The 16,347-nt window shown below is 25.5% G+C and overlaps 1 protein-coding gene across 4 annotated transcripts in view; it reads right to left on the minus strand.

Annotated features, from left to right (window-relative positions):
* LOC117178336 (DDB1- and CUL4-associated factor 8-like) overlaps positions 1–16,347 on the minus strand; it is a 56,505-nt gene that overhangs the window by 28,084 nt on the left and 12,074 nt on the right. For all 4 annotated transcript variants that reach the window (XR_004467828.1, XM_033369748.1, XM_033369751.1 and 1 more), the window contains 4 exons: positions 12,092–12,226; positions 11,800–12,017; positions 5,421–5,564; positions 2,265–2,488 (listed from right to left, as the gene is read on the minus strand). Coding sequence is in view for 3 of the 4 variants with exons in the window: in XM_033369748.1 (XP_033225639.1) it covers positions 2,265–2,488; positions 5,421–5,564; positions 11,800–12,017; positions 12,092–12,226 (721 nt within the window). In the remaining variant the exon portion in view is untranslated. The remainder of the gene's footprint in view (positions 1–2,264; positions 2,489–5,420; positions 5,565–11,799; positions 12,018–12,091; positions 12,227–16,347) is intronic.

The following is a 16,347-nucleotide window of genomic DNA, read 5'->3' on the forward strand; positions in this document are numbered from 1 at the left end:
TAAAAAAATTAATTTGAAACCAAACATAAGAAATTAATTAATCTTTAAATATAATTCAATTAATTTTTAACTAAAAAGATTAATTTCAACCAAGAAAGACGAATTTTTCGACTAAAAAGGATGATATTTCAACCAGATATTAAATAATTAAATTTTTAGTCAAAAAATTCTTATTTAACTAAAATTATGGAATATTTCGTTAGAAAGTTAAATTTACAGTACAAAAAATTACATTCTGCAAAAAAAATAAATTAAAAAAAATATTAACATTTAAAAAACAAAAGATGAATTTTCAAATAAAATTGTAAACATTTAACTGGAATAATTAAATTTTAAACCAAAAAGATGAATTTTTATTAAAACGCTGAACCTTCAAAAAAAAATTAATTAAAAAAAAAGTGTTTAACTTTCCAACAAATTATTTTATTTCTAACCTAAAAGATGAATTTTCAACTAAAATGATACATATTTAACTGGGATAATTGAATTTTAAACAAAAAAAAATTCATTTTTAAACAACAAGATTAATTTTCAGATAAAAAAGATTAACTTTTTACGAAAAAATACAATTTTTCAACTAAATACATAATTTTTTTAAAGTGATAGTTGAATTTTTATATAAAGAAATCAAAATTTTAACCAACAGGTTAAAATTTGAAATAAAAACAAATCATAATTTTTAACCGAAAATGAAATAATAACATTTTTGGTAAAAAAAAATATTTTAAACCAAACATAAGATTTAACAAATAAAACAATGAATCTTCAACTAAAATATTTCAATTTTCAAACTAAAGAAATTAAGTTTTTCTAAAAAAGATAAATATTGTCAAAAAAAACTTAAAAAATTAAATTTTAAGTTAAAAAAATTATTGTTCAGCTAAATACATGAATTTTTAGCTAAAACTATGGAATATTCAATTGAAATAAGTTCAATTTTCAGTACCAAAAATTACCTTTCACAAAAAAATAACCTTAAAAAAATAGTTACATTTTCCCACAAAGTGATGAATTTTCAAATAAAATTGTATATATTTGACTAGAATAATTAAATTTTAAACCAGAAAGATGAATTTTTAACTAAAATGATGAAAAAATTGAATAATTAAATTTTCAGTCAAAAAAAGAATGTTCAACCACAGAGATGAATTTTTAAGTAAAGTTATGGAATATTCAAATGGAAAAAGTTAGATTCTCAGTACAAAAAGTCACATTCTACACAAAAAAATAACTTTCAAAAAAATAGTTACATTTTCAATAAAAAGTGATGAGTTTGCAAATCAAATTGTAAATATTTAACTGGAATAATTTAATTGTAAACAATAAAGATGATTTTTGAACTAAAATTATGATTCTTAACTAGAATTAAATAAACTTTTGACCAAAAAGATTGATTTTCAACCAAGGAAGACGAATGTTTCGACTAAAAAGGGCAATTTTTCAACAAAAAATTAAATAATTAAATTTTCAGTCAAACCTTCAAAAAAATTAATTTCAAAAAAAAGTTTAACTTTCAACCAAATAATTTTATTTCCAACCTAAAGGATGAATTTTTAACGAAGATGATAAACATTTAACTGGAATACTTGAATTTTTAATAGAAAATAAGACTTTTTAAACAAGGAGACACCTTCAAAGAAAAATATAATTTTTAACCAAAAAAATCTATTTTTTAACAAAATAAAAGTAAAATTGTTAAATTTTAAACTAGATAGCTCAATTTTAAGTCCAAGAGGTTAATTTTCAATCAAAATGATGAATTTTCAACTAAAATTATGAATATTCAACTGAAATAGTAGAATTTGATGCCAAAACGATGCATTTTTAACTACAAAGAATAATTTTCTACAAAAATGGCAAATTTTTCACAATATAAAAAAAGTTTCAATCAACTAGTTTAATTTACAAATAAAAAAATATCCATTTTTCCCGAAATAAAAGCGATAACTATTTTCTAAAATTCCCTGTTCCAAATCAGGATGAATAATGAGTAAGCGAATAAAACGTGATAAATCCATATATAGAAAATTTTTTTAAAAATTAGAGTAAACTGAGATAATCTGAAAAATCTGCGACTGTAGATAAAGTAAAAATAACTTTTCTAAATTGACCAAAATTATTAAAATAATGAAAATTTGCATTTTTCTGTCATCAGAAGTAAATTCCAGGTTTTTAAATAAAATCCCCGGTCATTTCCCGATTTCTCGATTAAATCGCACACTCTGATTACGCAAAAAAATTTAGAACAACGTAAGGAAACTCACTTTCTAGGTCTAGTTTCACGAATATCAATGGAAAGAATTTTCCCGTCTTCACCACAAGAAAGGACAACGTGGGGCGTCTCTCTGTGGGTCGCAAGTTTGTGAATTGGTCCTTGATGTGATCCAATTTTACGAGATTTTCCAATAGGAAGCTCGAGAAGTCGAACTTGACCGTCTCGCGCACAGGTAACCATCAGACTTTCAGTATCGAGGGGTAACCATTTAACCTAAATAAAACATAACAACAGTCGAATAAAAAAAACTTGAGAATTTTTGTTTTAATTTTGAAATCTTCTGATATATTTTAAATCTTTACGAAATATTTGAAATCTTTGTGAATTCTTTAAAAATCGTATGAAGTCTTTGTGAAATCTTTGGCTTAAATGTTAGGAATACAGACTTCAGAGCCCAAAATACACTCAAAAAAGAAAATAGGATGATTTTTCACCAAAGTAGGAGAATGGATTTTTTAAACAAAATTAATATAGGTAATACATTCCTAAGATTTTATGTCGATATATATATTGCATTTTCTACCAAAATGAGTTGAATTTTCTACCAAAGAAGATGAAATTTTCACAAAAAAGTTCATATTCGACTAAGAAATAAAAAATTTTCAACCAAATAGTTGAATTTTCAAAAAAAGAAATAATAATATTTTTCAACGCAACAGTTCCAGCTGTAAGCAAATAGTTAAAACCCAGTTCAATTATCAAGAAAAACAGACAAATTGGTAAGAAAAAAGTATATTTTGAATGAAAAAGTGAAATTTTCAATACAAAAAGATGAATGGTCAAACAAAAAAGACGAATTTTTAACAAAAATATTTTGAAACCAAAAATATGAATTTTCAACCAAAAAGTTCATTTTGAAACAAATAGTTAAATTTTGATGTCATGAAGACGAATTTATCAAAAAACCGACAGTACGAATTTTCAACCTAAGTTCATATTTTATCGAAAAGTTTAATTATCAACCAAATAGTTGAGTTTTTAAAGAAACTGTTCAAAATGCAAACCAAAAGGACGAATTTTCTACAAAAGTTACATTTTCAACACAAAAATATTAACTTTCTAGAAAAAAGTTAACTTTCAATAAAATAGTTAAATGTTCAAGCTAAAAAGATGAATTTTTAAGCCAAAAAAAGCAATTTGTTTTACAAAATATAGTTGAATTTTAAACAAAGAAGTTCATTTTTAAACAAGCGGTTGAATCTTCAACCAAATAATTAAAATTTCAACCAAATAGTTGAATTTTATACTGAACTGTTTAAATTTTAATCCACAAAAATCAATTTTCTACAAAACAGTTGAACTTTTAACCCGAAAATAAGAATCTTCAACAAAGAAGTTCACTTTGAACAAAATTGTTAAATGTTCAATCCAAAAAGACGAATTAAAAAAAGTTTAATTTTAAACAAAAAAGTTTATTTGAAACAAACAGTTAAATCTACAACCAAATAATTAAAATTGCAACCAAATAGTTTTTTTCTACCAAACTGTTTAAATTTCAAGTGGAAAAAAAGAAATTTTCTACAAAAACATTGAGCTTTTATCCCGCAACTATGAATTTTTAACAAATTAGTTTAATATTGAAACAAAAAAGATCAATTTTCTAGCTAAAAGACGAATTTTCAATCCAAAAAGACGACGATTGTTTACGAAATAATTGAATTTTACAAAAAAAAGTTTTCTTTTAATCAAACAGTTGAATCTTCAACCAAATAATTAAAATTAGAATCAAATATAATTTTTTACTAAAAAATTTAACAAATGAACATTCAAATTGAAAAAAAGACATTAAAAAAAAGTTAAATTCCTACCTAAATAGTAGAATTTTTAACCCATAGATGTAAATTTTCAATCAAATAATTGAATTTGGAACAACATAGTTAAATTCTCGATGAAAGAAGATTAATTTCCGACAAATAGTTGTATTTTCAACCAAAAAAGATTAAACCTTGAATTAAATACATGAATTTCCCACCGAACAGTTGAATTTTCTAATAAAAGATACATTTCTAACGCGAAAATAAGAATTGTTAACAAAAGATTTATGTTTCTATCTAACTAGTAGTATTTTCAACCCATAAATGTAAATTTTCAATCAAATAGTTGAATTTTGAATAAAATAGTTGAATTGTCATCCAAAAAGGAGATTAATTTTCGACAAGCAGTTGCATTTTCAACCAAAAAAGACGAAATGTTCAGTTAAATACATTTATTTTCCATGAATTAAAAAACAGTAGTTGAATTGAAAACAAAAAACTTAATTTTTAAACAAACAGATAAATCTTCAACCAAATAATTAAAATGCAACCGAAAAGTTGTTTTTACTCTATCAAACTGTTTAAATTTAAAGCTGAACAGATGACTTTTTTGCAAAACCGTTGAACTTTTAACCCGCAAATATGAATTTTTAACAAAATAGGTTAATACTGAAACAAAAAAATTTAATTTTCTACCTAAAAGACGTTTTTTTTCGAAATAATTAAATTTTTCAAAGAACTTCATTTTGAACAAAATAGTTGAATGTTCAACGCAAAAACAAGAATTTGTATCAAAAAAGTTAATTTTCTACCTACATAATAGAATTTTTAACCCATAAATGTAAATTTTCAATCAAATAATTGAATTTGAAGAAAAATAGTTGAATTATCGACCAAAAAATATTAATTTTCGACAAACAGTTGCATTTTCAAACAAAAAATACGAAATTTTCAATTAAATACATGAATTTCCAAAGAAGCAGTAGAATTTTCTACAAAAAAATACATTTTTTATCCAAAAAGAGGAATGTTCAACAAACCAGTAGAATTTGTAACCAAAAGAGATCAATTCTGAGTCAAAAATATAATAGCAGACTTTTTAATTAAAAATAATTCACTTTCAACAACAAAAATATTACTTTTCAACCGAAAGATAAATTTGCAATCCAAAAGGAGGAAATTTGCTATCCAAAAAGACGAATTTTTAACAAAATTGTTGAATGTTCAATAAAATAAGATAATTTTCTCAACAAAAGTTAATTTTGAAACAAATAGCACAATTTTTAATCAAAATAGACGAATTTTACATTTTTAATCTTTAAAAAAGGGGGAAAGAGGAGAATAGTGGAAAGAGTGTAAAGTCTGTTGAATATTATCGCTTTTTTACTGACCTGGAAGACATTACTTCTGTGGCCTGATTCGAAGGAAAACTGTCGTTTTCCCGTAGCCCAGTCCCAGATATTGACGTTCAAATCGTCAGAGGCACTTGCTAATAGGTTTCCTTTTTGGTTGAAACTTATCGCATTCACGCATCCCTGAAATTCAAAAGAATTAAAAATCTCTCAAAGAATAGAAGCATCTTAAAGGGGAATTTCATTGAAAAAATTTTAAAAGTGCAATTTTCAGAGTGGCCGCTTTTAATCAAAGATAAAAATTCCCGGTCATTTCCTAAATTTTTAAATGAACAGTTTTAAATTAAATACACTTAAAAAATGAAATAAAAAACTTCTAACTTTTTTAAATTGTAGAGTTGAAAAATTCAGATTCATTTTAAGTAATTTTAAGCTAAAACATTAAAAATTGAACGATTTAAAGGGTTTCTACTAAAATCCTGGAAAAAATTCCCTGACAATTCCAGATTTTTTCCAAGTATCACAAGTTTTTTCCAGATATGATTTTTCATGGTACGGAGTTATTCTTTCGTATATCTCGCATTTTTTTTAAACAAACAATTCGTAATATCTAAAGTGTGGCGAGTTTATTATAAATAATGTTTTTCTTTTTCAGTTTCCAGGGTGGCCGTTTTAATCAAAGAAAAAAAATCCCGGTCATTTTACAGTTTTTTCCCGGTTCGCAAACATTTTTCACGGTCAATGAAATTTAAAAAATCGAACTCTTCTAAAAGTTGTCCCATTTAAAGCAATAAACAAAAAATTTAATTTATACGTATGAAATGGACACTTTTCAATTGAAATTTTCTTAATGAAATGCAGATAAACTGCAAAATTTAGAACTTTTATAAATTATTAAGTTCAAAGATTCAGATTAAATTCCCAAAAAAGAATGTACGCTAACATTTTCAATACTCTAAATTAAAGAATCAAGCAATGAAATTTAAAAATTATATTTTTTAAAATAACTTTAAGCTGGACAAATGAAAAATAATTTTTTTTGACTTAACAGTTTTTAAAGCATCCTTCAAAAACTGAAAAATGTTATTTCAAAATATTGAGAAATCTAGAAGTGGTTTTATATTTTTTTTTCCAAATTTAAAATCATTTTTGAAATTTTTTCGAAACGTTTAAATATATTTTTAAACTAATGGAATTCTTCCTACCCCCTTTAGAAAATCCTGCAAATCAAAGAAAAAAGCCTTAAAATTTGAATCTATCAAAAACTATAGGAACACTTATTATTTGTACAAAAAATGAGAGTAATTTTAAGAGATATTTAGAAGTTTAAAAAATATTAAAATTAAATTTAGAATTTGAAATGATTTCAAATCATTTGAAAATTATTATAACAGAAAATTTAAAAAGATCTTAAGAGATTTCCAAAATGATTAAAAAAGGACCTGGAAGATTTTAAGTTTCTTTTTAATGTGCAGGATTTTCCAAAAGTTGTAGGAAAAATTCGGTTAATTTAAAAATGTATTTAGAAGTTCTAAACAAAAATGCTAACACACTTTTTTTCAATTACTTAAAGATACTTCAACTTTTTAATTAATTTTGAATCTTTTCAGAACTACGAAATATCTCTTGAAATTACTCAAATTTTGTTTACAACTAATAAGTGTTCAATTGTTATTTATACGTCAAAATTGAACAATTTCACTTACAAATTAAACATTTTTTAAACAGAACAATTCAAATTGTAACCTTAAAAGTTGAAAAGCTCTTGGAAATTCTATAGATTCAAAGCTTTCTATGTAAAACAATTCAGTTTCAAAGATTTGACTTTTACATATATTTGTATTCAATTTGCTCGTCTTAAATGAAGAGTGAAATTGAAATGGCTAAGAAAACTAATCAAAATAATATATTTATTTATTTATTCAATAGAATATAAAAAATAATATTAAGGAAGACCTACAAATTTGAATTTAAAATATTTGATTGACGAATCATTAAAATTCTTGTTTAAAAATAAAATTATCGGTCGAAATGATATTATATTAATCTCAATTTGTATTAAGACTTTCGAAGCCGAACAGTTAGAAATCTTGAAATTTTCACATTTTGAACGGATTTAGAATCGTTTTGTCAAATCAATTATTGTTCAGTTTTGTTATACTTTAATTATTTACAAAACTGTTGAAATGAAACTTGCGCAAAATTTTTCTTCTTAAAATTCGTAAAATTCCCGGTCAAGAAATAAATTTACTGTCATTTCCTAGTTTTTCCCGGTCGCAAAAAATTTCCGGCCATTTCCCGGTTTCCCGGTTTAGCGGACATCTTGGTTTCTAAGGATTCAATTCACCAATGCACCATGGATTAATTACGTCATTAAGAAAGACTGAAAAAATAATCATTCATTTACTGCATTTTTCTCTGAAATACTAAATAGTTAAATTTCAAATAAAAAACATCAATGTTCAACCTAATAGTTGAATTTGGAACCAGAAGAGATCAATGTTCAATAAAAAATAGAAAATTATCAATCTTGAACTGGAATAGATGAATTTTAAACCATAATGATGAATTTTTAACAAAACAGTTTAACTTGCAACCAAAAAGATGAATTTTCAACTAAAATTATGAATCTTCAAATGGAATAGACGAATTTTCAACTAAAATGAATTTTTAGCTAGAAAAGTTGAACTTTTAACTAAAAAGATTAATTTTGAACCAAAAAAATTAATTTCTACTGGGGAAAAAAATCTTCAACTGTAATAGAACAATTTTAAGCCAAAGATACATTTTTAAACAAGAAAATTAATTTTCTACAAGGAAAGAAGATTTTTCAACAAAATACATGAATTTTTTAAGCAACAGTTGAATGTTTAACTAAAAAGACAGATTTTCAGCCAAATAGTTGAATTCTGAATTAAAATATATCCGTTTTCAAACAAAAAAGAAGTAGATACATTTTTAGTACAAAAAAAAATTATTTCTTACCAAACTGATGAATTTATAACTAAAATGATGAATCTTCAACTGGAATAGTTGAAGTTTAAACCCAAAAGAATCTTCCACAGGAAGAATGGAATTTTCTTACAAAAAGATAATTTTTTTAATAAGACGATGAATATGTAACTGGAATACTTGAGTTTTCAAAAAAAAAGATGAATTTTCAAACAAAAAGATTATTTTTTTTTAAAGGACGACTTTTTAACAAAAAATATATACATTCAACGAAATCGTTCAATTTTGTACTAAAAAAGACAAATTTTCAAGCAAAAAGTTGAATTTTAAACGAAAAAATACCAATTTTCAACCAAACTGATAAATTTTTAACTAATACTATGAATCTTCAAATTGAATCGTTGAATTTTTAAGCAAAAAGATGAATTTTCAACCTTGAAAATTAATTTCTACCAAAAACAAAACATTTTAAATTAAAAATGATAATTTTTCACAAAAAAGTTAAATAGTTAAATCTTCGATTAAAAAAGATTATTTTAAAGAAAAGATATTAATTTTTTATAAATGTGGTGGAATATTAAACTGGAAAAATTACATTTTCAGTTTAACAAAAAATAATTTTAAACCAGAGACAATTTTCAACAAACTAGTTCATGTTTTAACTGTAACAAAAATTAATTTCTCAGAAAAAAAATAATGTTTAACAATAGGGTTTAACTTTTAACCAAGTAACAAAATTTGGATGCCAAAAAGTATGAATTCTGAATGAAAAATGTAGTAGTAGTTGTTATTTCAACGCAAAAAGATTTTCATTTTAATAATTAAAAAAAGGGTTCAATTCATCAAAAAACTTTCAAAAGAATAGTTAAATGCAGTAATATAAAGCTACTTTTAATCGATTTTAAACAAAAAATTAAGCACGCTTGCGAAAAAATTCCTTGACAAAAAAAAATTCCTGATATTTCCAGGTTTTTCTAGATATATAAAAATTCCCTTTATTTCAAAACCTTGAAACATCTACATGCGACTTTATATTTTCTTCTATTTTTAATTGTTTTCATAATTTTTTCATAACTTCAAATCTTATTTTAAAATTATTCGAATTATTCCTACATTTTTTCCTACAAATTTGGTTAAAATCCTGCCAAATTAAATATGTTTCCTTCAAATCTTCAACATTCATTTTTGTTAATTTTGTAAATCTTTTTAAATCTTTTTAAATGTTCGCTCAATATTAATTTTTCAAGATAAAAAATCATTTACAATTTGCCAAGGAAATGTTTTTTATTCTCAGGGTGGTCATTCTGCGGATGATTCAAAATTCTCGGTCATCAAATTAAAAATGTTCAACTGGAATGGTTAAATATTAAACCAAAAAAATGCATATTCAAATAAAATGATAACCATTTAACTGGAATAGTTGAATTTTCAATCAAAAAGATGAATTTTTAATTTCAAATAAAAAGATTAACTTTCTGTCAAAAATGCAAATTGTTAACAAAATCATGAATTTTTAACGAAATAGCTGAATTTTGAACGAAAGAAATAATAAGATAATTTGTCAACCAAAACTTTAATAATTAAATTTTAAGTTAAAGAAAATTAATGTTCAGCCAAATAGATAAACTTTCAACTAAAACTATGAAATATTCAATTGGAATGAGTTAAATTTTAAGTTAAAAAATTACTTTCTACAAAAAAAATTTCCAATGAAAAAGAAATATTTACATTTTCACACAAACTGATGAATTTTTAAATAAAATTGTAAAATACTTGACACGTATGATTGAATTTTAAGCCATAAAGATGAAAACTGAACAGAAATGATGAATCTTTAAGAATGAATCATTGAATTTTTGGCCAAAAAGATTAATTTGTAACCAAGAAGATCAATTTATATCAAAAAGATGAATTTTCAACTAAAAAAGATAATTTTACAACCAAAAAAATATATTTTTGTTACATTTTCAGTTAAAAAAATAATTTTCAACCAAAAAACATTCAAATAAAAAACAGATTTTTAATCAAGTACCTTATTTTTCAACAACAAAAAAACACGAATTTTTTATTAAACCGATGAATCTTCAAGCAAAAAAACTAGTTTTTAACAGAAGTGTTTAACTTTCAACCAAATAATTTTGTTTCCTACCTAAAAAATGAATTTTCAACTAAAATAATAAATATTTACCTAAAATACTTCAATTTTCAGCTGACAAGAAGAATTTTTTGACACAAAGGTTAACATTAAAAGGAAAAGATAATATTTTACCAAAAAAATCTATCTTTTTAACAGATAACGTGAATATTCAACGAAAAAATAAGATACGTTTTCGAGAACAAATGGAATAGTTAAATTTTCACGAAAAGAAATTAATTTTCAACCAAACTGACGAATTTTCAACTAGAAATGATAAATCTTCAACTGGAATAGATGAATTTTAGCTCAAAAGGATATATTTTCAACCAAAAATGAGAATGGTTAATTTTTCTGTTAAAAATCTCATTTTTATCAAACAAAAAAAACGGATTTTCAGAAAAAGTTAAATTTTCTACTAGAATAGTTAAATTTTTAGATGAAAAAATTGATTTTCAACAGAGTAGTTACATTTTCAAACAGAGATGAATTTTCAATTAAAATTATAAATTCAAAAATTCCATGTTCCAATTCAGGATAAATGAGTGAACGAATGAAACGTGGCGTTTGTCTGTCTGTCTGTCCGGCCGTCCGTAAACAAGAAAACTCTCGAAAAAATGAACCGAATAAATCGATCTTTGGAATACTTTTTGAAGGTTCTAATAGAAAAGACGAGTTCGTTAACCAGCCATTTTGGATAAAAATTCAAAAAATAAGCGTATTTTGAATATTTTTGAGACCACTTTTTTTTAATTTGAAAGTTCTATGTACGGATATTTATAGTATTAAAATGGACAAATAATTTATCCTAATTACTTTTTTTCTATAAAAAGAATATTCTCAGAGTTATAGCATTTACAAATTTTTTTAAATCAATCGAAAATCCAAATTTTTGGCCGAAAAACGTACGATACGAAAAAAGGTCAAGAGAAGAAAAACATTGCAAGTCTTACAAGATTATCATAACAAATTTTTGGATTTTCTTAGAAAATCGAAAATTCAAATTTTGATTGCACAAAAAGTAATAAAAAAAAAAATTCTATTTTCTGTTCAAACTAGGCAGAACACGGAAAAAGACGAATCAACAAAAATTATGATCCCAGAAAAGATCTATTTGTGAAAAACAAAATTGAAAATTAAAAAACTATTTGAAATAGTTTCAAATTTTTAATTATTTTTAGTTTTTTCAAAACTTCGAAAAAATCTCTTTAATTTACTCGTTTTTTCTTTTTCTAAAAAATAATAACCCCTCGGCCCTAAAATGAGACTCGTAAAAGCAGGTTTTAAAAAATCCCTTTCCAATAGATTTAAAAAAAAAAACATAGAAAATACCTGATGTTCATTCAATTTGCGCATAAGTTCCAATCGTTGTACAGCCTGAAGCGATCCGTAAAACCGGCACGCGAACTGCGGATTATTTCCCATTTGTCGATTAACTAGCTCGTGCACTACGAACCATTTTGGCTTAGGTTTCTCCTTTTCCAAAACGGGAGCAGCGATATCCATTTCTTCTTCGCTGGCAGTCGTCCACTCGTTCGAATCGTCTGCGCCTTTTTGAACAAATCATCCATAGTGCTACAGAGAATGAAATAAAGAAAAATTCGCATCACGAATCAAGAATTACCTCGTCCATCTATTCTTGGGCTGCTCTCTTGCTCTGGAGGATTGGTACTTCCTTTTCGAGTAGTTTGATTCCTTTCCTCAAGATCATCACCGTCGCGGGAATAATCATCATCACTTTCGCTCTTTGAATTATTCCCTAAAAAGTATTTTTTTTTTTAGTTCGCAGTGTCTACCAGACGAAGAACTTCTATGTGTCTAATCAATATTTTGGGTTTAATTAATATCTTGGGTGTCTAATCGAATTCTGGAGATTAAAATCCCAGACACTTCGAGGTTTTTTTTTTGTATCTCAAGTTTTTTCAAGGTATAATTTATCGTGATACGGATCCATTAAAATATTTTGAATTTTTCAAAACAATCGCCTCGGAATGTGTGTACAGTTTCGTGAGTTTATGGTGTAATAATAATAATAATAATAATAATATGACAAGATATTATTGAATTGATTAGCACCATCGATTATATAAATAATTAAATTAAATACTTAAAATTCAGTGAATAGTTAGGTAAAACTAATGTGGGTTCTATATTAAATTCAATTTAAACGGCTTAAAATTACTTTTAAAGTAAAAATATTGTATTTTTATCAAGATAGACGAATTTTTAACAAAAACTTTTAACTGTAACTTAAAAAGATCTTTTTTTAACGAAACAGTTTAATTTTGAACTAAAAAACATCAGTTTTCAAAAAACAAAATAGTTCAATTTTCAGCCGGAAAAGTTAATTTTCCACCACAGAAGAAAAACAAATTCATGAATTTTTCTCTAAAGTTTATAAATTTGAATAAAAATGCATACAAATGATTATTTTATTTTCGCATACTTAAAATTCAGTGAATATTTAGGTACAACTAATGTGGGTTCTATATTAAATTCAATTTAAATGGCTTAAAATTACTTTTAAAGTGAAAATATTGAACGTTTATCAAGATAGACGAATTTTTAACAAAAAGGTTAATTGTAACTTAAAAAGATCATTTTTTAAACGGAATAGTTCAATTTTGAACTAAAAAACATCAGTTTTTAACAAATAAACAAAATAGTTCAATTTTCAGCTGGAAATATTAATTCTCCACGAAAAAGGAAAAACAAATTTTGAACCGAAGTGATGAATTTTTATTTAAAACGTTGAATCTTTAAGTGGAATAGAAGAATTTCATGCCAAAAATATTAATTAAAAAAAAAAGAGATTAACTTTCAACCAAATAATTTTATTTTCAACCAGATAAAGAAAAGAATTTTTATCTACAATGATGGATATTTAACTCCATTGCTTGAATTTTTAAATAACAAGATAGTTTTCTAAAAAAATACGTTTTTTTAAATAAAAAACATGAATTTTTAACAAAAAGTTGTAATTTTAACGAAAAAAGATCAATTTTCAAAGAAAAATGGGATAGTTAAATTTTCAGTAAAAACAAATTCATTTAAAGCCAAACTGTATGAGTTTTCAACTAAAATAATGAAGGTTTAACTGGAATAATTGAATTTTCAAGCAAGAAGATTATTTTTCAAAGAAGAACATTACTTTTCTATAAAAAAATATGATTTTCCAACATAATACTTATATTTTCAACTATAAAGACAAATTTTATACCAAATAGTTTGATTTGGAACTAAAATAGATACATTTTAAAACAAAAACGGCATAGTTAAATATGCAGTTGAAAAATTAATTTCCAACATAACTGATGAATTTTCAACTAAAATTATGAATCATCAACAGAAAAATAGTTGAATTTTGAATAAACAAGATGAATTTTCAACCAAAAACATACATTTTCAACACACAAGATTGATTTCTAATTCAATCAGAATAGTTACATCTTCAGTTTAAAAAAACTAATTTTTTTAAATAAAGAGTAATTTAAAAGAAAAAATACTTGCATTTTTAACTAAATTGAGGAATGTCAAAATAGATAGTTGAATCTGAATCCAAAAAAACTAAATTTCCAACTAAAATGCTGAATCTATAACTATAATAATTAAATTTTCAACAACAAAAAATCAATTTTTAAGCAAGAAGATTAATTTCTACTAAGACGAATTTTCAGTTTCAAATCAGAATTCTTGTAGAAAACACCCAGTTTCAAGTCAAAATTTAAATTTTTTTTGGCGAATTTCATATGAATTCAAATCAATTGCAAGCAATATTATAAAATCCCTTGAAATTCTATAAAACTTCATAATAATTTCTGAAATCTTGGAAAATTTATTAAAACACCTTGAGAGTTTTTAAACTGCACAAAAATTACTCAAATCCTCGAAAATCTTATATAATTTCCTGAAAACTTTTTAAATATCTAAACAATTGATAGAACCTGCAAAATTGTTTAATATCTTCCGAGTTTCTAAGATATTCTTTATCGCCGCATGCAAATTTTTTGAAACCCCTTAGATCCATTAAATTCCTTGAAAACGTCTTTACATTTTTTAATTATCTTAAAAATGCCTTGTAATATTTTAAAATATCATAAAATATTTCGAACTCTTTGAAACCCCTTCAAATTATTTCAATCAATTAAAAATTTGTTTCAATATTTTTAAATTCCTTAAATATTTTGAATCCTTTGAAATTCCTTAAAACTTTTTAAAATTCTTAAAAATGCCCTGGAATTTTTTTTAATACCATGCAACATTTAAAATCTTTTCAAAAAATTCTTTAAAATAGCTGCTAACAACATGAAATATGAGAATATTGTTGAAATCCTTCAATTAATGTGAATAATTTTGTTGAAATCAGTTAAAAGATGATTAAATCCCGTGAAATGAAAATGAAATTGAAAAAAAGAAATTAAATCTGATATTTTCTGAAATCCTGGAAAACTTATTAAAATACCTTGAGAGATTTAAAAATCCCTTAAAATTATTGAAATCCTCTGAAATCTTGTAACATCCTTTGGAATCAATTTAAATATCTTGAAATGTTTAAGAATCTTTAAAATAGTTGGTAATTTCTTGAAACGTTTAAGAATTTTTGAAATCCTCTGAAATTCTTCAATTCTTGTGATTATTATTATTATGTGTTTTTATTAAACTTTTACTCGGGTAAACCCAGTGATACATCATAGCCACGGACTAAGTCAAGTGACTGATGAGGTTAGAATGTTATAGGTTAATTCAAATAATTTAATACGATGATTGAAACCTCCTGCGGTGATGTAGGTATACAATTACGAGCGGCCAAGAGCTTTGGAGGTGACAACAGTCACCTCTGGATGCTTTCTTAGATCTACCATCTGTCACTCCACGGGTTCTTAGTCGCTCGCTTCCTTATGATCAAGAAACTTTCTTACAATGCGACAGGTGTTTAATAAAACCGCCTTCTAAGCTGCTGCCAATACCCTACTAAATCCTAAATGTTCAAGATGTTCAGTGCATCTTGCGTGCACATTGCCTGTAGCCGAAATCACAATATGATGAATAGATGTATAATTCACATTTCTCCATATGGTCTTTACTTCATGCCTTAACTCGCTATACTTGTGGATCTTGGTTATATAGGTTGACTGCAAATTTTGGTTAAGCGGACAAGCAATGTCGATTATGTAGACTCTTCCACCTTTTTTTTTCTCGTATCACGATATCAGGTCGATTTGCCCGAATGTAATGATCTGTTTGTATAGTAACATCCCAATATAAGATGTAATCTTCGCTATCTAAAACGGGCATTGGGATGTATCTATCGAAGGGCACCCATTCTTTTAAGAGACCTAGGTTTAGGGCAAGTTGTTGATGTATAATGCCCGCTACATCATTATGTCTGTGCGTATATTCTCTCTGGGCCATTACGCGACAGCCATCAATAATGTGCTCGATGGATTCGTTGGTATCTCCACATAATCGGCACCGGTCAACCACGTATTGATGTAACACGTGTTTGCGATAATTCCTGGTGCTGACAACCTTGTCCTGTATTGAAATGACGAATCCTTCCGTCTCTGGATACAGAACACCCTTTCTTAGCCAAATATTAGATGCCTCACTATCCACTTCACTTTGATCTAATGTGTTGGGGTGCTCGCCATAGATGGCTTTCTGCCTCCATTGTATTTCTAATTCCTCTATGGTCCGCTTGACAGATGGTTCTGTAAAGCGCAACATTTTGTTTGCTGTCAAAGTAGTCTCGTAACTGTATAACTTGTGACTCACACAGTTTTTTGACATCTACAACGCTCCTACCCCCTAAATGTCGTGGTAGAACTACCCTTTCAATCGCTGAATTTCTGTGGTGCATTCGGTGCTTCGTCATTTCTA

Source organism: Belonocnema kinseyi, chromosome 8, assembly GCF_010883055.1.
Source record: "Belonocnema kinseyi isolate 2016_QV_RU_SX_M_011 chromosome 8, B_treatae_v1, whole genome shotgun sequence".
NCBI lineage: Eukaryota > Metazoa > Arthropoda > Insecta > Hymenoptera > Cynipidae > Belonocnema > Belonocnema kinseyi.